This window comes from Pleurodeles waltl, chromosome 6, assembly GCF_031143425.1.
Source record: "Pleurodeles waltl isolate 20211129_DDA chromosome 6, aPleWal1.hap1.20221129, whole genome shotgun sequence".
Lineage (NCBI taxonomy): Eukaryota > Metazoa > Chordata > Amphibia > Caudata > Salamandridae > Pleurodeles > Pleurodeles waltl.
This window is the reverse complement of record NC_090445.1, coordinates 7,834,351-7,856,227: the sequence shown is the minus strand read 5'-3', so window position 1 is coordinate 7,856,227 and position 21,877 is coordinate 7,834,351. Positions and strand designations below refer to the sequence as shown.

At 49.2% G+C, this 21,877-nt stretch overlaps 1 protein-coding gene across 6 annotated transcripts in view; it reads right to left on the bottom strand.

Moving 5' to 3' along the window:
• The window catches only part of GOLGA2 (golgin A2), a 236,504-nt gene that overhangs the window by 8,532 nt on the left and 206,095 nt on the right, over positions 1-21,877 (bottom strand). For all 6 annotated transcript variants that reach the window (XM_069236974.1, XM_069236975.1, XM_069236976.1 and 3 more), the window contains 3 exons: positions 15,281-15,348; positions 14,789-14,891; positions 10,703-10,809 (listed from right to left, as the gene is read on the bottom strand). In XM_069236974.1, the coding sequence (XP_069093075.1) occupies positions 10,703-10,809; positions 14,789-14,891; positions 15,281-15,348 (278 nt within the window). The remainder of the gene's footprint in view (positions 1-10,702; positions 10,810-14,788; positions 14,892-15,280; positions 15,349-21,877) is intronic.

The window sequence follows — 21,877 nt, the reverse complement described above, 5'->3', positions numbered from 1 at the left end:
TACCCCTGTTACCTAGGGCCTGGGTACTGAGGGTCTCCGAATGGCTGCTGCATGTTTTATGCCACCTTAAGGGAACCCCCTACAAACTGCTTGCAGACTGCCACTGTAGGCTGCGTGGCATGGTGCAAACCATGAGTGTAAACACAACATGGCACAGTCACGGTGAGCCATGCCAAAGTCACTGCATATAATATGCTAGTCACCTATACATCAGGCCTTAGAGGCCTATGGCGGGGTTCATTATATATTTGACATATAAGGACATATCTGCTTGGGCAGCTGTGCCCCGTGATGTCTAGTTTGATTACGAGATATTGTAAGTGAATGAGGAAGCCATCTTAAGGAATGTCCTGGGCACTGGTCGTTATGAGTTACCCAGCTACATAGTGGCTTCACTGAAACCTATGGTGCTTTGTATCAAACACCTCCTCTTCATAAACCCATAATGACGCCAGAACTGGATTTATGATATGCACCCAGAGAGCACCTTAGAGGGGTGTCCTGAAACCTACCAGATCCTTAGTGTGCTGGATGACTGGCACTGAACAGCCGGTCACTACAGACAGGCTTCTGACCCCCTGAAGGTGGCAGCCCGCGCTCTCAGAGGCCAGAAACAATGCCTGCTCTGGAGGAGGGTGTTATCACCCCCAGCAAGATGGTTAGTGACTCTGCACATCAAGGTCCTGCCGCCTCTGATATGCGAGCCCGGCTTCCCCCAGACCTGGAAGATGCCACCCCCTGTCCTGAGGCCCATTTGGTCCCCAGACAGGTGGGAAACCAGCAATGCAGGAAGGCGTGTTGCACTACCAGGGGGGTCACACCCCTAAGGTGGGCTGTCTGATGTGGTCCACGAAGGAAGGCTTCAACCATCTTGTTTTTGGTTGTACTAGGAACCCTGGAACAGGATTATGCCCACTCCACATAGGAAGTGGTCACGTAGGGGGTGTAGTTACCCCAGGGGTAAGCAGCCCACTGACTACTACCCTACACTCCTCTACAACACCATAAAATTGAGTATTTAAGTGGCCCCCTGACACCAGAAACTCAGATTCGACTGACTGAAGAAGAGGACAAAGAAGAGCCGACCAATGTAAGACGTGGACCACCTAAGGAGTTTTTGCACCAAAACCTACCTATCTGCTGCAGTACCGACAACCACAAGAATCCAACTAGTCCTACAGCTGTGCATCTTCTAAAAGCCCTGGATGGCTGCCAGCACTTTGGCAACCGGACAGCATCCCCCTTGGAGTGGAGGAGCCACTTCCTTGCATCGCAAGGAATGCTACCGACTGCACTTGCCCAGTCCTAAGTGTTGCTAGCCATCAGGCCCACCAAGTGAGCAACTCACTGGGAGACGACTGTTGTGTGACCAGCCCTGACGCTTCTACCAAGCCTCGAGATGCTGCCCCCTTCAGGAACCTCACAGCACCAATACCGGAGGCACCAGAGCATTTGCCACAACTAAGTATTGCTGTGGGTATAGTCCAGGCACCACTGCCACCAAGACCGACAGGCTAACCGAGGAATGGCAGAACCAACAAGGCTGACCCCAAGAGTGGCCCTGCTGCTGTTCTTCTTCCCCCTCTGCAGGTCTAACCAAGCTCCACGAGCGCCTTTGATACACAGGGATAGCAGACCAACACCCTCTGCACTAGAGCTCCCCAGTCCAGGTCAATGAACATAGACTCTGCCTCCTTGCTCCCAGAACCCTCACAAACAGAGACCCCCGTTGGGAGCTCTCGGACTTGTCCACAAGTCCCCCTCTGCACTAGAGCTCCCGCTCCAGGTCCATGAACATCGACTCTGCCTCCTTGCTCCCAGAACCCTCACAAACCGAGACCCCCGTTGGGAGCTCTCGGACTTGTCCACATGTCCCCCTCTGCACTAGAGCTCCCGATCCAGGTCCATGAACATCGACTCTGCCTCCTTGCTCCCAGAACCCTCACAAACCGAGACCCCCGTTGGGAGCTCTCGGACTTGTCCACAAGTCCCCCCTCTGCACTAGAGCTCCCCGGCCCAGGTCCATGAACATAGACTTTCTCCTTGCTCCCAGAACCCTCACAAATCGAGACCCCCGTTGGGAGCTCTCGGACTTGTCAACATTTCCCCCTCTGCACTAGAGCTCCCCGGCCCAGGTCCATGAACATCGACTCTGCCTCCTTGCTCCCAGAACCCTCACAAACAGAGACCCCCATTGGGAGCTCTCGGACTTGTCCACAAGTCCCCCCTCTGCACTAGAGCTCCCCGGCCCAGGTCCATGAAGATAGACTGCCTCCTTGCTCCCAGAACCCTCACAGAGACCCCGTTGGGAGCTCTCGGACTTGTCCACAAGTCCCCCTCTGCAGCCTATTTCTAGGTTGGCCCCTTCTTCGCCAAAGGCGCAGTGCACAAGGCTACCAACCCGTCCAGCCCCTCTGCACCCGGACACTCAAGGGCAGTTAAACGCCAACAGCTGGTGGTTCTCGTGACCCCCTCCCCCCAGCACCTTAATACCTAGCTACTATTGCAAATAACTGTATGCAGTATATGTTCTTTCTCCATTAAAAACCATTACTGTGTAAAAGCTACAGTGTGTGATTTAATTACCTTACTCTGTAAAGCAATTTCTCAAACCATACTCACCTACATTTGAAGATGTTGGTGTCTAAAATACTTAAACATTGAGCCTGTCTCATTTATTGACTCCATGTGTTCAACAAATGCTTAGCATTACTCTCGGATAAGCCTGAACTGCTCACCCACAGTATCACAAGAGAGCATTTAGGGTTATTACTTTAACCTCCATCAAACAATAGGGGGTCGCCTGTAGCATCTGCATAGATTACCCTTATGCTGGGACACTGCATAGATAGCCAGGTTCCTACAACCGTGCTCAAGGAGGGGGATGACATCCTGCAGAGATTGTAGGAAGCTGGCTCTGTATATACTATACCAAAGTGAGATATAAGTGTGCACAGAATCCACGGATTCCCCAGAGGCTGAAGTAGATAACACAAATGCTCTCTTCTGTGGTAGTGTGGTCGAGCAGTTAGGCTTGCCAGAGGGTAGAGCAAAGCATTTGTTGCGCGCACACAGAGTCAAGAAATGAAGCACATACTCAATAACTAACTCCAGGCCAATGTTTATGTATCAAAAATTATACTTTTTTATTTTATTTCTATAACCAAAAGGATCTTTGTTGCAGGTATGTACAGTTCCAAGATGTATCACTTTCAAGAATCAAATGCACTTTGGACAAATACAAGCACGGTTTACAGGTAAGTACTCGACTTATAGTCCCAGTCTTTGGGGTTAAGGTGTCCACAGAGCAAAGTTTAGGAAGTCACAAAGGGTGCACCACCATCAACATGGGCCGGCCGGGTGCAGTGTGTAGGAGGCTGGTTCATATTATGGTGCGGCCCCTGTACTGAGTCCAGGCAACCTTTAGTGATAGTGAATAGGTGTCCAGATAGCAGGAGCTCCCTAGGGGTAGCTGAGGCGAGCAGCTGAAGCTTATCCAGGAGGAGTGTAGAGCACTTGCAATACCACAGTAGTCAGACAGTAACTCACTCACAAGAAAGAACCACACAAGTGCTGCAAAACTAAAGGATACTTTATTACAGGACTACTACTAGACTAGCATTGGTCTATCTCCTTTTCGAGATATTACACACATTATATACACAAAATAAGCATTAGAAATGAAATAGAAATATAGAGGGCCCTATGGGAGGGCCAAACCATATACTAAACAAGTGGAATGTGAAACAGTCACCCCACCCAAGGTAAGTGTGGTAGTCAGCTGGGGGCAGTTAGGAACACCAGAGGTAAATAAAGTAAGTGACCCCAGCTACCAGGAGTAAGTCAGTTACCCACCCAGTTGACCCATGGACTGACATAGGGAGTAGTGGTTGGAGTTTGTGGGATTAAGGACACTTCCCAATCGGCCCGATTACACCAGCAGAAAAGAGGATGGATGAGGGGTGCCCCTACCCCAGGATACCCAGAAGACAGGAGTAACTAAACAAGGGACCCAGGTGCAGAGGGGAGAAGGTACTCTCTCTGAAGTCAGTGGAAGTCTCAGATTGTCCAGCTGCTGTCACAATCCGTTTACCAGGCCTGTGGAACCCTGGGACAGAATCTGGAGGTGGTCGACCTCCAAAAGGAAGGGGACAGAGTCCAGCACCCTTGGAGGTGCCAGGGTGGTGCAGGTCAATGCCCACTCTCCTGAAGGTAAAGGTCCCGCATGTTGGTGGAAGACTAAGTCCAGCTGCGGGGTTCAGGAGCTGCAGAAGATCCCAGGAGTCACCTACAAGCTGTCCCTCGACAGTACCAGATTGCAGGAGGGTTACTGACCAGCCAAGTCAACAACAAGCACTGGCAAATACAAACAGGAGCTGCAGAAGAGTTTGCCAAGTTTTGGGCACCAGCAATTTCCAGGAGACTCTACCCAGGAGGGGGAGTCAGGGCTCGCCCTCAGCACACAGGAAGGCCAACAGAAGTCAATGAAGCCCCCCCCACGAGTGACCCACAGGCACTGGACACAGGGAGTCACACAAAGACCTTACCATCCTGGCAAAACATAATTCCCATGTCGCAGGTATTGCAGGACAGGAGCTGATCTTCGGTTTGCAGAGTACTGGAGGCTGGGGCTTCTTGGAGCCTGAAAATCTCCCCGAGGAAGAGACAACAAGCCTTGGCAAGTGCAACAGTTGAGGTGCACAGGGGTGCCAGTGCAGGAGCAAGGGGCCACAGTCTCCCAACTTGGACAGAAGACAAGCTGGACCCAGAGGCGGCCACAGACACCACCTGTGTTGCAGGATCCACCAGCGAGTCAACGTCGTCTTGACGTGCCTGTGGATGCAGGGGAGTGACTCCTTCACTCCATGGGAGAGTGGTGTGTTTCCTGGTGCAGACAGAGTCCTTGTGGCCCTGGAGGATGCACAGCATTTGATGTTGCAGAATTCGTGCAGGACCTGGAGAAACAATGTTGCTAAGTGAGCCTTCCCACCAGAGGCAGACTAGTTTGGTTCCAACAAAGACCAGCAGTGGTTCCAGAGGCCAGGAGCAGAAGTCATCTTGCAGAGACTTCCTTGTAGAGTCTTGCTTGACGAATCTGAGGACCCACCCGTGAGGAAGCACTTAAGTAACTCTAAAAGGGGGTTGGTAACTCTCTGCGGTGACCTACCTATCAGAGGAGGTCAGGGACATCATCTACTTGGCCTAACCAGTTAGATGCTCCCAGGAGCCTCTGCACATCTTATTTCCAATATGGCAGAATCAAGTGCCCACCTGGCGAGCTCAGTGCACCTCGCTAGGGGAGGAGCTGGACAGTGAGGTGGTCATTCCCCTGTCCTTTGTGTAGTTTCGTGCCAGAGTGGGACCTGGGTGTTCCTCAACTGGCAAAAACTGGATTAGGCAAGGACGGCACCAAATGTGCCCTTCAAACCAGTCTGGTGGTGCTCAGAGGCCACCCCACCCCAGCCTTTAGACACCTAATACACAGGGAGAGGTGGTCACACTGGCTCATCAGAAGGTGGGCAGAACAGTGTCTTGGGTCAGCAGTGTGGGCTGGCAGCTGGCCCTGTAATGCTGCACAGGCCAAACTGGGGGATTCTCTAAGGAACCCCAGAGTACATGGTACCATGCAACTAACACTGGAATTTAGGTAGTTGCATAATTCTAACATGCTTGATACCAAACATGCCTTATGATTCAGGGTAACCATTATGTAGTGGGACCACTCGTGTTAACCAGTGTCCCCTACATACCTTAAGATGGCTTCCTCACACTTAGAGTCCAGGAATTGGCCTGGGGTCTGTAGGGGTACTCTGCTCATGGGTATGCACCCTCCTCCCCTTGAGCTGAAAGGCCTACCAGAGGGGTGACTTATAACATGTAAGTGCAGTGGTCAGTTCTGGCAGAGAAAGGGCACATGCACCATTTCACGCAGGCTGCAATGGCAGGCCTGCAGTCACAGTTTGCATGGGCTCCCCTGGGTGGCATAATGCATGCTGCAGCCTATGGGGAACCTCTGCAGCACCAATACCCTGGTTACCTAGGTACAATATACTAGGGGCTTACATGGGTGCACCAGTTTGCCAATTATGGGTGTAAGAAGTAACCAGCAACTAAATTTAGAGGAGAGAGAACAGTCACTAGGGTCCTGGTTAGCAGGATCCCGGTGAACTACAGTCTAAACACACCGACATCAGGCAAAAAGTGGGGGTACCAATGCAAGAAAGATGTCACTTTTCATCACAGACATCTAAGCTGGTGTTGGGCGCCCAATCCAATAGAGACTGGGGGCACTTGGAAGTGAATGGTTTGCAGGTAAGTATCTGCGGTTTCAGGGCACACGCGATGGGGAGTTTAGATCAGCACTGGGGGGACTACATGTCAGTACACGAAACCAGTCAGCCACGCTCTAGAGACTTAGGTGGGTTTCAGGCGGCATCTCTAACATGCCCTCTGAGTGCATTTTGCAATAAATCCAACACTGGCATCAGTGTGGGTTTATTGAGCTGAGCAGTTGGATACCAAACTTCCCAGCATTCAGTGAAGCCACGATGGAACGGTGGAGTTCTAATGACAGCCTCCCAGCCCATGTACTCATTATGGCTACACTACACTTACAATGTCTAAGAAATGACTTAGACAATGTAGGAACATATTGCTCATGCAGCTATGCCTTCAACTGTGGAATAGTGCACCCTGTCTTATGGCTGTAAGGCCTGCTAGAGGGGTGACTTACCTATGCCATAGACAGTGGTGTGTGAGCATGGTACCCAAGGGGATGGGGCCATGTCGACTTTTCCTTTTTCACCCCACCAGTAAACAAAAGCTGCAGTGACAGAGTGCATGTGTACAGGGCCCTTGGTACCACAGGTACCTTTTACGAGGGACTTAGCTGTGGGCCAATTGTGGAAACAATGGTACAGTTCTGGGAAAGAACACAAGTGCTGTGGCCTGGTTAGCAGGATCCCAGCACACACTAAGTAAAGTCAGCATCAAATATCAGGCAAAAAGTGTGTAGAGGAAGGAGGGTACTGCAACAAGAGGTCAGCTTCCTACAAAGATGGCATTCAAAACTATTCTGATAGAGTGCAGTGGTTGAGAGACCTCAGATCGAGGATGCCCCGAGAGAGACGTCTCTTTTTGAGGATGAGAAAGTAGAGATATTAGACACTGCTCCCTTAATGTTATGGTGGCAGTTTCTCTGTGGCTCCCTTCCGTAGGAGGTGTACACTTCTTTCTGAGGTGTTCCTTGCTGAGACTATGAAGAGGGTGGGATGTAGGGAGTAGCTGTGTGTGGTTCTAGGCAACAGCCATGTTGGACTACTAGTAGAACCCACTTGTCGCAGGCGGATTTGTTGCCCCCTCCTTGATTGCTGGTGGAAGGACTGCTGCATCAATGGACGCTGATCTGCGTATCTTTTAAAACAAATTATTTTACAGCATCTCTTCAACCAATGGCCCGTAAAGGTGCTTCCCAGAGATTGGGAAGTGGAAGAGATGGTACTGACCCTCAGGCTTGAACCTGGAGATACAGAACCCTGGTTGACACCTGACAATAATGCTGGTAATTCCCCTAGCGCAGTGCTTCCCAAATTTCACCACCACAAACACAATTTTTAGACCAACAAATCTTCATGACCCACCTACCTTTAAGGGACATGTGGCGGAAGGGGGTGTATATTTTGAACAACTAAAGCATCAAGTGGTGCCTCACTATAATTTACAGCACATGTTCCACTGAAATTACCACTTATATTGCACGCAAATGATAATGTGTGGAAATCAGGTTTCTCACTATTTATCATTTGTGCAACACCAAGTAAAATATCTTGGTTTGTGTAAATTCTATTAAAATCCGTTTTTAGAAACAAAATGTGCTTCATGTTTGCTGCTGAAAGCATACTGTCCATTTACAAGTTTTTACATTTTGTTGTTTTTTGCACAAAAAAAAAAGACAGCCTAAAGCCTTTCGTTTCACAGTCTCTGTATTTCAGCAACAGTGTCACGTAATTCGCTTTAAAAACTCCTCTCATTCTGCAGTCAGCGAAAGAAAACACCAATCCCCATGTTAAAAAAATAAAAATAAGTAGCAATTCGTTAGGCAATGTAGCCTGACATTTGACCTTGGTCTCTGAAGCACCAGCACATGTGACAAGATAAACATAGAATTTACAGCCATCTTCATTTATTGCCCTGACTTTCCTGACCCATCACAACTGGCTGGCAACCTGCAGCATCTAATGTGCAGAGAATGCTGGATTTGGAGATGACCTTGCACTTGAACACTAGTTGCTCCTCTAGGAGGGAATCTAGGAGTTCCTGCATCTCCTTCCTCTGGGACCCCAGGAGCCAGTGCCACGAAACGGACTATTCTTCTATGTGTTGCTGCTCCGACTCCACTTGTGTCAATCCTTTTGCTCTCCTTGTCCGTGGCGCGAGCACTGCCAGGGTCCTGGGCAGAGGCCCGCTTGCGGGCAGTGTGGACTACCAGAGTCAGATGGAACCAGGCCCAATTTTTTACTTTTCTTCAACCCGTGTGGTCTCTATCTGCACCTATGCCCAGTCCTTGAAGTTCTCAGGATCAGATCCACCTCAACAACGGGTAGTAACTGGACAATGCATCCTGATTTGGAAAGTGTATCCAGAAGGAAGTCACTCTCCTATTAGGCGACATGCACAATAGCCTGGGGGGAGGGGTGCTTACAGGATAGTGGTCGAAATCAGGTTCATCTCCCTCACTGCATTCATTCTGTGGATTGTTAGTGGAAACTGACCCTGAGGACTGGTGATAAGTGTCCAAGGGGCCATAAATATTGCCTTGGTCTGAACATGATGGAGGGAACTCGTCTGGCAACTCTGAAGTGGCCATGGTGTGCAGTGGTGGGGTGGAGGAGGCAGGGTGTTGGTGGGGGGTAGTGGCAGAGTTTGCTGCAGAGGAAGAGAACCGATGGCTGTCCTCCTGCTTCTTAGGTGCCAGGAAAGAAGGCTACCCCTCGAAAGCTGGTCTCCTCTTTCGAAGAATAGGTTTGAGGAGTGTCGGTGGAGGCTGTTTCACAGAGATCTTGCATGTAACCGGGTAGACAAACAGGTGGTTCTGCCTGGCATCGAGCTCCTGGTTCTCTCTCTCTAGAGCTGGAGCCTCAATATCCTCGGATCAGCACTTTGACAGGGGCTTGGAGGCCGTCTTTAACTTCAGCTTCGGTGTCAAAGAAAGCTTCCGCATAGATAACATTTTCAGTGATAATGCAGTCTTATACACAGATGCAGACAGAGCCTTCAGTGCTTGTTTTGAGTGTGACTGATTGTAGTGGGTGCTGCTTTGGCTCAACAGTTGTGGGTGTTGATGCCCTTGGGTGGAGGTTTGTTCAGCTCCAAAAACATTTGCCGGTGCTGACCGGAGCTCGTAGGCGGCAGGGGCCATAAGCTTGGTCTTTCTTTGTGTCTGGACTCCGGGACAATTGCCAGACTCCAACAGGAGATGCATGCAACTTCTTTCAGGCTCAGGCTTGGTGATGTGGGTTTGAGGGGCCAATAGCATACTCACAACCTTAGGTGTTATTTTTGTGCGAGGGTTGCTAGTTTTCGCGTCCACTGGATGTTCATTTTGTGCTCCAATGTGCTCAAGGGCACTGCCTTCGGGCTGCGCGTCTGGGAGACCAGACAGGGAGGCATTTTTTTTGTTTTTCAATGCCAAAGGGATCTTCTTCCGGGGTCTCGGTGGAGCTATTTTGGTATATATATGCCTAGCACCGTTCCATGTGTTAATACAGTGTGACTTTTTGAAAAACAAAGGCAAGGCACTATGCACAAGATATGTGGTCAGGGCACAGGTGCAGGGCCATAAGCCACTGCAGTTTTTATTGCGGCGAGAACAATTCACCCATGTAGCATTCTCAAGCTACGAAAAGCTGGAGACGTCTCTTGGCTCCCAAGGGGTGCAAAGCCCTCAACCCCTGAAGACTCAATGATTGTTTTCAGTATTGTTGAGGGTTTACACATGTTGAGGAGATAATAGAACTGGATGCTTGTGTAATCAGATGCAACAGGATCAAAATGGTACTGAACAGGGCTAATGAAAATGTGTTCAGAATACAAAAAACCTGGCGCCCACATGGTATAAGTCTGAACCAGAGGGCAGCGAAGAACAATCTAACATGGAGTCTGTGCCCAGGTGCAATGTACACCAAGCATAGGATGGCAGGATATGCGAAGCATGTGTATCTACAGCCACACGTTAAGGACAAGTAGTTACCCGAATGTGATCAGGAGAAGGGTACAAGTCATTCAATACAAAGGACGGTAAAGGAATTATGCTTTGGGAGGGGGACAAGCAAAAGAAGAGGAAGAAAAGCAATTGAAAAAATAGCAGGCAAAGGCTACTGACAAGAAAGCCAGCCGCTGATAAGCAGTGCTAACCCAAACCCTGCTCTAACATTGGTACAGTCCGCAATAGGTGTTTAGACAAAACACTGCCAAAAGCTGCCTGTAGGCGAGACCTAACAATGTTAATAGGACATGCTCTGTAAAGTGGTCTGAATACCTTCTGGTAAAGCGGTGCCATAGACACATAACCAAGTGAACGAACAATTAAATTAAGCATTTCAAAATGACATGAACTCTAGTCTCGAAAGTGTCTTTTGCTTTCCAGATACTAAACGACAAGGTTTGCCCTTTTCACCAACTGCATTATCTCCATTTGCCGTACCTTCATCTCCTCCTTGTCCTGCGACAGCCGACTGATGTACTCCTCCTTTTCACGATGGCGCTGCTTCAGGATGGCCCGCTGACTCTGATACAGGGCGATGTACTCACCTAGGCCAAAGACAAGTCAGGGAGGAAACTATTACAGGTGGGAGGGAAGACACTGGAAATGGAAGTGCGAACATCACATGCATGGAGGTAGGGGCGTAACAGGGAACACAACAGCGGAGGATCAAGACTGATGAGGAGAGAAGTAGATACCTGAGTGGTGGTGGAAGGAGGAGACATACACATATTTAGGAGCAGCAGACACAAAACGTGCTTCATGTTTAATATAAGATTCAATTTCAGTTGCTGGGGAAGGGGGAGCATGAGGACAAAACAGGATATTTGGGTGCCAGGATGTCCAATATTCAAATGGTGGTTCAATAAGATAATGGTAGGGGGAGAAAAAAAAAGTTACTTACCTGTAACTGTAGTTCTCCAGTATTGGAATATTTCATAGATTCACATGCTTGAATCCTTTCCTGTTGTCGAGATGGAAGTCTCAGGTCTCTTTGAAAAGCAATGTCCTAATAGACATACACATGTAGGTCTGAGGGCCGTAGTTTAGTATCATATAAACAGTCCAAACTTTAGAGTCCACCAATCAGGTGACACCACCCTTTAGAACCCTCCTAAGAGAGGCTGCATCCCCTCAGATTTTCCGGCACTAGTGCGTAACCATGGTGTAGGAAAGTGCCATCTTTCTAGCATAGTTACCCCCACTTTTCAACTGAAGTCAGTATGTTTATACTGTAGTTCACTGGGATCCTATTAACCAGGACCCCACTGTCTGTGCTCTCTCCTCTAAATGTGTTTGCTTACTAACGTTTTTACCCCACAACTGGCGTACTGGGGCACCTAAGTCCCCAGTATATGGTACACAGGTAACCAGAGCACTGGTTCACCAGGGGTCCCCCATGGGATGCACCATGTATTATGCCACCCATGGGAGCCCATACAAACCTGGTCTGCAGGCCTACTGTTGTAGACTGCGTAAAATAGTGCATGCACCCTTGCCTTATATCTCAGTCACTGTAAGCCACCGTTATGGTAGGCCCTTCAGACCAAGGGCAGGGTCCTGAGTCTGAGGGCATCCGTGCATGAGCAGAGGTGCCCCTATAAAGCCCAGACCCACTTCGTTGGGCTTTGTAACTGTGGGGAAGCAGTGCTGAGATACGTAGTGGACACTGGTTAGTACGAGTAGTCAAGCTGCATAATGACTTCTCCCAACATAGGCATGTTTGGTATCAAACATGTCGGAATCATGAAACAGATTCCAGTGTTAGTTGCAAGATACCATGTACACTGGGGGTTCCTTAGAGGATCCCCCAGGTCTGCCTGTGCAGCCTTCCAAAGTCTGCCCGGCAGTCCGTGCTGCTGCAGACCCCCCAGACACTGTTCCACCTCCTGCTGCTCACCCAGCTCGAGCAGGGGAAGGATGAACAAACGGCTTCCTGTAGGAGGAAGGTGTGAACCCCTCGCCTTTAGGACTAGGTGTCTCTGTGTAGGGGTGGCCTCTCCACACCACCAGACTGCTTTGAAGGGCACATTTGGAGCCCTCTTTGCATAAACCGGTTTGCACCAATGCAGGGACCCTTGGTCCACCTCTCTGTCCAGCTCCTCCCTAGTTAGGTGCACAGATCTCTGCCAGGTGGCCGGTTGATTCTGCCATCTCTGAAACAAGATATGCAGAAGCCCCTGGGAGCATCTGACTGGTTAGGCCAGGTAGATGACGTCCCTGACCGCCTATGATTGGTGGGCCACTTCAGAGAGTGACCAACCCCCTTTTTAGGATTACTTAAGGGCTCCCCGGGGTGGGTCCTCAGATTCACCGAGCTAGAGTCTCCAAGTAACTCTCTGCAAGACATCTTCTGCTCCTGGCCTCTGGAATCACTGCTGGTCTTCGTTGGAACCGACCAAGTCTGCTTCTGATGAGAAGCCTCCCACTGCAACATTGTTTCTCCGGATCCTGCAAGAATTCTGCAACATCCAAGTCTGTGCATCCTCCAGGGTCACAAGGATTCTGTTTGCAACTGGAAGCAGGAAGGAATCTCCCTTGGAGTGAAGGAGTCACTCCCCTGCAACTACAGGCACAGCATGACAATGTCAACTGGCTTGTGGGGTCTGCTGTTCACGAACATCGATAGGTTCTGCTTCACAGGTGGTGAGTCAATAGCTTCCTCTTGTGAGACTGTGGGCCCCTGCTCCTGCCACTGGACTGAAACACCTGTGCACCACGATTGTTGCACTTGCCAAGGCTTGTGACTCTTCTTCCAGATCTTCAAGTGCCAAGAAGCCCGGTCCTCCAGCACTCTGCAACCCAAAGATTAGCCCCTGCCCTGCAACATGGGACTTCTGTTTTGCTGTGGTGGTAAGGCTTCCTTGTGACTCCCTTCTTCCATTGCCTGTGGGTCACTTGTGGTGACTAACAACTTTTGCTGGCCTTTCAGCGCGCTGAGGGCCAGCCCTGACTTCCCCTCAAGGGTAGAGTCTCCTGAACCTTGCTGGTTCCCAAAGCTCTGCAAAGCCCTATTCAGCTCTCTCCAACCTTCCTACTGTCTATTGGTTTCCTCGGGGTCCACTGGGAAGGCTCCTGAATCACACAAACTCCAACCACTACTTTTAGTGCTAGCCTACCGCACCCGGTCACTGGGGACACTTACTGTACTTACCTCTGGTGTTTCTATCTGCCTCTAGCTAACCACCACACTTACCTTGGTTGCGTTCACTAGTTCGCATTCGACTTTTAGTATATGGTTTGTGCTGAGGCCTACCTTCTTTGAAACGTTCCAAGGTTTTTCCCCTGGGGGAGGGTGGTGGTTTTGGGGAGGGTGGGGGGTTAGAAGGCACAGAGTCGGATCTGCTGGCATAAATTTCTCAGGCATGAAGGCCTGCCAGAGGGAGCTGGAAGGCCTGCAGCATGGCTTTCTTAAAGGTACTGGTTTGCTGAAGTGTTGCCGATGGCGCAGAAAATTCAGGGCATACTGGCACCAGCATTGGAATCTGCTCTGTAACCTGAGATCTGGGAGGAGACCAGCTCATACTGTCATGGTCACGTGCCTTCTCTTAAGGCAGAGAGTGGAAGGATGGGGGCCAAGCCTTGCTTTGCTTTCTTCTACCTGAATTTGGACTTCTATTTTTGACTTACCAGAGGACTTCAACCATGAAGCTGGCCTCTTGCAGAAGCATATCCGCAACCTCGACTTGGAGGTGGACTTACGTGAGAGCCTGGACGACCTAATGTGTTTAGCGTGGTATAACTGTTTCTCGGTCTTACATTACCTTCGGGTGAATGAGTAAACACTCTTGCTGCATGACTGAGTGATGTCCTAGGCCCATGTCCTGAGCCCATACACCAGAGAGACACCTTGTGTGGGTCTTTTACTGACATCTGTTTTTAACAATCACAACAAGATTTGAAACCTGTCGTCTTAGGAAGGCACATCGTTCCCTAGCACATTGATTTTCTATTTTAGGAGTCGTCGGAAGGCAGATTAAATTGGAAGTGAAACTCTGGATCTGCATCAGAAGGCACAGAAAGAAAAACTGCTGTCAGCGCGCCAAGATGGCTCTTATTTGCGGCTTGCGCCCTCACTTTCAGGGAGGTGAGGCATCAACGCAAAGTTAATGCAAAGCTGCATGGTGCCACTTAGCGGCACATGGGAGCATTGCTGGCAAAAGCTTTCTGGATCTAGTCTGGCACCTGGCAACCGTAAGTATCCATCAGAATGGCTGCACAGGAGTTGGACTGCATTCATTTACTTTTGCACATCGTATGTCTGGGGGAGAAAGAGAAGGTAGTAATAATGAGGGGAGTGCTTCTCCTGCTCCGTGCGTCTTATGCCTAGGGTGTGTCAGCTTTAGGCAGCCCAAGTCGAGGTGTGCAAACCTAAGTCTTGGCTGTAGGCTCTAGGGAACAAATACGAGATATAAGTGTGCACAATGTGGGTAGCACTCATAATGCTCAGCATATTTTAAGTCCATAAGGGGGTGCAGGGAACGTAGCAGTGGCTGTGTCTGAGTCAGGCAGCAACTCCATGCTCACCAATTGTGTCAGTCTCCCCTGAAAGCTGTATGCAACGGTGCTCTAGCTCTTCCACACGATCCTTCAGATCCGCCTTCTCCTGCATCAGGTCTCTAAAGCGCAGCTGTGAAAACAGAATACACTCATTAGCCCCAGTCACCCAACTTAAGGAACTTTGTCAACAAAAGATCATGTTGGGGCAGGGTCAAAGTTTTCTTTCTCCTGGTGTCCCAAATATTGAGGAGCTTCAAGCACTTTAAAGTTACGGATGTGACATCCAAAGTCTGCTCTCAACTCACCATGTCAACCTGAAATTATTGACATAAGCATTTCTATAACTTCAACGCCACTGCAAGGGCAGCAGAGAACTGAACAAATCATTAAAATCCTATGTTAAAACCAGAGTCTTCGGGAAAAACCATAGCCCACAAGTGCTGTACCTCAATAAAAAAACATGTTTAAATGCAGGTATGAAACATGTTAGTGATCACTAAACATGTAACTTTTGTGTACCTGTAACTTGTCCATTGCAGTCTTCAAGGCTTCATGGACTTCCACTGGCACAGTGCCAACATCCGCCCCTAAGAAAAAGGCCAGAGAGTCACATGCCAAGTGCTCACCCTTGCATAAACCTTGGAAACACACAGATTCACAGAAACTTACAAAAGCACAGGTGACCGAGTCACCTGGGAAAAGACAAGCAAGGGGATAAAAGTGAAGTAAGTGATGACTCCAGGGAAGAGTGCAATCAACGGCAGAGACCAAAAGGGGAGAAACGCGGACACATTATACCACTAACACAAAAGACTAGTACAAGGTAAAGAAAGACCCAGGGTAACATATTTCTCTAACAGAAGGGCACACTGAATCATGAAGTAAGTCAAGACTGTACGGAACAGGCCATCCCCATTAGAGTTTAGCACACAAGACCCATGGCAGAGTACTAGCACGGCTCAAAGACAGACCTACGTAGCATAGGACGTGACTGTACAGAATGAGATTCGGGCAGCATAAAACCTACACAAAGGGGGCAACCAACACGTATAAGAGGCATGACATACAGCCAAGAACATAAGCCTCCCCAAGGTAAATACACAACTCAGATGCCGCACAATAAAGCGACAGGAAAATGCGACAGACAAACAAGTTACTTGCCTTCAGTAACATTCCTTATGGTGGATCCCCTCCCTGACCGTAGAGCCCTCAGCTTCATAATACCTCCAGGTGCCAAACTGGACCCAGAAAGCTTTCACAGCAGTGCTGCCGCGTGGCAGTAGGTGGCGTCATGCAACACCATGCCTTTGTTCTGCCCTGGAAGTGGCAATGGAGACACAAATAAGCACCACACCTGGTCTGTCAACAGCAATTTCTCTCGGCTGTTAGGATCCTCAACCGGGAGCGCAGACAATCAGATGGACTAGTGTGCAGATCTATAATTTGGGAACTTTTTAGATGGAAAAAGAGCCCATTTCACAGAACGGGGAGGAGAAAGGGCGGTGAGGAATCTGAGGGTAGATAAGAGTATCAACCAGAAATAGTGTTAAGCAAAGGTAAATGGCTTGATCTTCTGAAGGATACTTCTAACCACAGATCCTTCACTTTTAGAACGGATAGCAAAGCAGTAGCTACACGAAGGTGTGGGTCTCTGGAATGGCTCAGATCAAATGTTCTCCAGAACTGAATGGGTGACGCGCCCTTGCCTTCACCCCCAGCTGTCAGGGAATCAGTGCCATGTGAATGTGTGCAATGATGCCCATGGCACGGACCGACATAGCAACAGGCACTCCCTGTGCCAGCAGAGTGGCAGCAGCCTTGACCCTGGTGGAATTGGCCCTCAGTCCCTCTGGAGGCCAGTGTGGAGCAAATCTCAGTGCAGAGGACTATCCACCATGAAGTGCTTTTCTGCACTGCCTGGTCTTTCTTTTCCCCAGAGAATCCCACAAAAAACGTATTGCCCACCCGCTGGGTGGGACAACACAAAGAACATTAGGACGTTGATGGACTGCCCAGCATGAAATAAAACGTAGTGTAAAGCGGCAGCACCAAGAGAGCTTGAGGTTCACTCATGCAACAAGTTGAAGTTCTTGCAACCAAGAATATAGTCTTCAGGGCTGGAAGACGCAGTGGGAAGCTGTGCACTGGCTCGAAGAGTGCACATATGAGGAAAGTGAGGACCACAGTCATATTCCACAGAGGCATCACAAAGGGTATAGGAGGAAACATGCATCAAACCTTTTCATTTAAATAAATAAGGATGGCGGGTCTGGCGAATGCAATAATGTTGACAAGGACAACAATCTTTAAGAGAGCCCACTTCAAGTCCTTGATGGGCCAGAGATAAAACACAAAGCAAGGCATCTGATACTTGGGCCTGTAATGTAATGGGTCCATGCCGTGGGTTCTACACTAGGTTAGTAACTTGTTTCAACGCTCAGCATAGACAGAGGGCCACCTGGTAGCCAGGATGAAATCCACAACTTCGAAAGGAGATTCGAACTCAGTCAATTGCTGCCGCTCAATATACATGCAGGTGTAGATTGCACAGGTTACTCGCCATTGCTGGAAGATGCCCTGTGCCATCTAGGAATGTAACTACCATCCGTGACTCACAGGTAAAGAGAGTCCACCATGGCATAAAAAGATACCACCAGGTGGTACCTCGCCAGGGAAATGTGATGATCCGGCCATCTCCAGAGATGCAGTGCATCTTGACAAAGCACCTAAGACCCCCACCCTGCTCTGCCTGTTGAAGCACTTTATGTCAGAGAGGTTGTACGTGAGAACCAGGGTCAGCCTTCCTTCGGTTGGATGGGAGGAAGGCTTTAAGCACCAGGCAAACTCCAACAGGCTGATGTGGACAGCGGGCTCCGCCAGAGATCAGAGTCCTTTGATCTCCACCTCTCCATCCCAGCAATGACGCATCTGTTATCACCGTCTGCTCTGGATATGGCAGGGAGAGGGGTCTGCCACTGGTCCAACTGTGTTTGCTAAGGCTCCTCTACAGGTCTTTTGCAGTCTCCTCTGAAACCAGGATGGAACCTGACAGGTTCCCCTGCTACGGTATCCTGAATGGCTCAAATGAAAGGGAGCTTTTGCGAAGGAGTCAGGTGTGACTTCAGCACACTGATGGTAAACCCTGATGAAACCTTGAGGTTCATCATCTGGAGAAAGTCTACAACTAACTGTAGTGAGCATACCTTTAACAGCCAGTTGAGAAGATAGGGAAAAACTGGCATCCCCAACGGCCGAAGACATGCAGAGACCACCACCATTACTTTCCTGAATACGAGGAGCAAACAGAAAATGCTCCAGGCCCACCTTGAACCGCAAGTAGTGTCTGTGGGACAGCAAGATGGGTACATGAAAGTAGGAGCCTGCAGATCCAAAGCCATCATCCAGTTGCCTGGATTCAGGGCAGACAGAAAATGGACCAATGTGTGGAGATCTAAAACAGGTTGAAGGCATCCATCCTTCTTTGGGACTGAAACAGGGGGAGAAACAGTCAGTACCTAGTTCCAGGGCCGCGGCTCTAGAGTTCCTTTGGCAAAAAGTCTGCACCTCTTGGACCAAGGCGGAGAGGTGCTCCTCTGAAAGCCGCTCTAATGTGGGCAGAAGATATGGCAAGTAAAAAAAGAATGGTAGGGCATTTCCTCATCGTCCGATCTGAACGACCCACCAGTCTGATTCTGCTAGCCATTGGGTGGTCACATGCCACTAAGGGCAAGCTAAGGTGACCTGGAGGCTAATGCCGCATGAGATTGGGATGTCTGTTGCCCCCAATCGCCACAGATGCTTTGTGGGAATGGGGTACAATTATATGTTGCACGTTTGTGCAGTGGCTTGTTTATACACTTCTTTTTGCAGATAGCCATGCCATTTATGTGGTGTGGAGTTCTTGCTGTACAGACTTGCTGATTAGAATGCAGTTATAAACACTTTAATAACGTTTTTTTCTTAAAAAGGAATAAGGCACACACCAGCTGCTTATTACAGTGAAAATCAGGGTTTCACTGAAGTCAAAGCTCAGAGAAAGTCGGCCCAGATTGCAATAATTCTGTTAAATTCCATAGATGGCAGCTGCAACCCTAATCACCACAGCTCTCTCTTCAGTTGAAATTCCAGGGGAGAACACAAGCCAGTGTCTGGGGAAGTATCCAACCTACCAGCCTCCTGCAAATCCATGAAGAGATTGTCATTATCATAGCACAGGGGGAAATAATCCCCATTATCTCCACTGTTGTCTACCAATGCAGGTGGACTCTGATTGGAGTTGGAATCAAAAAGTTGCAGGAGCGCTGGGGTGCAGCTCCAAGGTAAAGGCATAGTTAAGACGGAGTCAGATTGAACTGCAATAAGGTGCGTTGGTACAGCTTTAGGAAGTGACCTCAGTCGGGGTTGAGATTAATTCAGCTCTGAGCCAGATAGGACTACTGGCACAAGGGCTTCCTCCAGTGCTGGTGGTGTTTGGACCGGTATGAATAGCAAAAGGATCAGGACCTGTGTGGATTTTGGTGCCAGATTAGAAGTCAGCTCTGCCATGGAAGCAGAATCAGAGATGTTCAGGAGGCACAGATAATGCAGAGTACGGTCCCGCTGGTTTTAACCTGACTGGAGGCCTCTGCGTATCCTTAGGGGTTAAAAGTGCACCACAGTTAGCCAGGAGAGTGCTGAATGCGTAGAACACGGCATTTCTAAGGCCGCAATCTATTAAGACATTGCAAACAGTCATGGAAACTTGGGGTGCATCATTGTCCGTTCGGAATATGCTTGTCTGTGGAGACCAGGAGTGAGACTGATTGTCAGTGCTGGGATGGTGCAACTTGTTGATGCTCTGTTTCAGTGGTTCTGTTGGTTGACCCCCACCTTCTTTAGGGTGTGTAACAATTTTAAGCTTTCGGGGTACAGCCAGCCACAGGAGAAGACAGAGGCATGCTTGTAGAGCTCCACATCACCCTACCTAAATCAGACAATTACCTGGAGCTCCTGATGTGGGAGGCAAATTTAGGAGTAACAGGGCCTTTCTGAGGTTTGTCTGGGGGCTGCGCTGTGCCTCCTGCCTTCCCCTGGTGCTACATGAAATAGAAAGGACGAAGGCCGTCAGGGAGCTCCTCCATTCCATCTGCTGCTGAGAAACCTGCAGATGAGGATCGTCAGGAGTGGGAAGTGGGCCTAAAACCAACCAGAAACCTACCCACAGACCACACACACATCTGCCTTCTCTGGGAGGCAACACGAAGAAGCCTGTGGGACTTCAGTGGCTGCTGCGGAGGACATCAGGGGTCTGGAACGGGCTGAGGCCAGAGGTGGTGGTAGGGTGTCAAAAGACTTGCCCACAAAAACAGGAGAGGCCTGCTGTCTGGTGGTGGCATGACAAGGGAGGAAGGCCCTTGGACTATAGTCAAACATAACAGCATCCCCTTGATGGGCCTATCCAGGTGAGGGACTAGGGTACCGCACAAAGGAGAACACAACATATGAGACCAGGAAGAATGGACTAATGTTGGGGTGGGGGGGCTTAGATGAAAAGTTGGCCAAGTTTTCTTGGAACAAATCTTGGACCCCCACCAACAACTGGGAACCACCCCATTTACACCCCTTCCTGCCTCTCCTCACTGGGGTTGTGTATCCCTGGCTTTAACTGTTGAAAACCAAGTCATGGATGGCCTAGCTTATGCCCAAAAACCCTATGTACGGATTCTCTGCAATGGATTGGTTTGAGAGGGGGTTGCATGAGTTGCCTTAGAACAGTGTTCAACTCTCATAGCACTGGTGGGGGTGGCACATGTGGGAATGCCCCAAAAGCCCCTTTCATACATTTCTTTATGTTCCTTTATGAGAAGAGATTCAGTAGTGCTTTCAGTTCTTGTAAACCTTGATATTGCTACAAGATGAACTCTCACTGAGAGGTATTTGAAACTGAAATCACACTAGGCCAGTTCAAACACGTAAGGGAGCAACTAGTAGGGTTTCAGGCAGATTGGATTCAAGCACCAATGTGCATAGTAGCGAAAAGCTCCAGTATGGGCCAGCTTCATCTGCAGAAGGTGTGATCTACTTGATGTTGGTGGAGTTCATGTTTATGGCAATCAGACCGCGTGAGTGAGTGCACTTGTTTGGTCAATGTGGCATCCTGGGAGAAGCTTCACTGCAATGCTGACTTGGTTGGAGATGACTACATCCCAGACTTCATTCCTCTATGCGTCACTATTAAATACTTAAAGGTCATGTTATCCGTCTTGATGAGGACTACTTGTCCCGCTGGCCTTAGGAGGAATGACTGTGGGCCTAGCCTTATGACACGCAGCTCCAGGATGGGAATGTAAATTGTCTTCTAAGTCTCTGACCAAAGGCTTCTGTTTGTTTGATCTTGCATATGTGCTCCCAGCCCTAAATTGAAGAACGCATAGATAGTATTATGCTGCTCGATGACATTTGTAATGGGATGTTCACATTTAGGTTTGATGGAAACCACTGCCACAGCAGCACCCGCTTGAATCTTCTTTTCAGCTGGACTTTGTCATTCCACAAGCAGTTTGCCTGCTTCCACTGTCCTCCAGTTCTTGTTGTACGGGCCTCTTTCCAAGCCCACACAAGGGTACTAACCCTATACAGAATGACATCAGGAAAATAGTTTGTACAGACTCACTATAACTACTTAGAAGAAAAGGCTTTTACCATGGGTTGCACATGTAGTGCTCTTTCTGGTGTAGGAAAGGCTTTTCCTAGTTGCGCGTCCATGACTGCTTTCAAGAACTGGAGTCTTGTTGATGGAGCCGGATGCGCCCGTTGTCCATGCCCCGGTACCCGCGCAGTCTCCGGGAGATATCAGCAGGTTCAAGGCCCTCCCTAATAATCAGAGATGTGAGTTCACAGTCACTCTCTCTCTTTCGAAGTAAGGCAGCCTCCTCAATAAAGGATCGGAAGGACTCCCTGGAGGGTTTTTTGGGGAACTTGATTAATTCTCTGAGGTGCAGAATCCGTTTCCATTGTTTTGTTTTTTCTTTATCAATAAGAATCTTGAGTAGAACAGCTGGGTCCTCTGGGGTTTCGGGACAGTCTCTACTGCTCCTTTTAGGAGGAGAATTTTCTGTTCTAGCTCCCTCGGGTGGA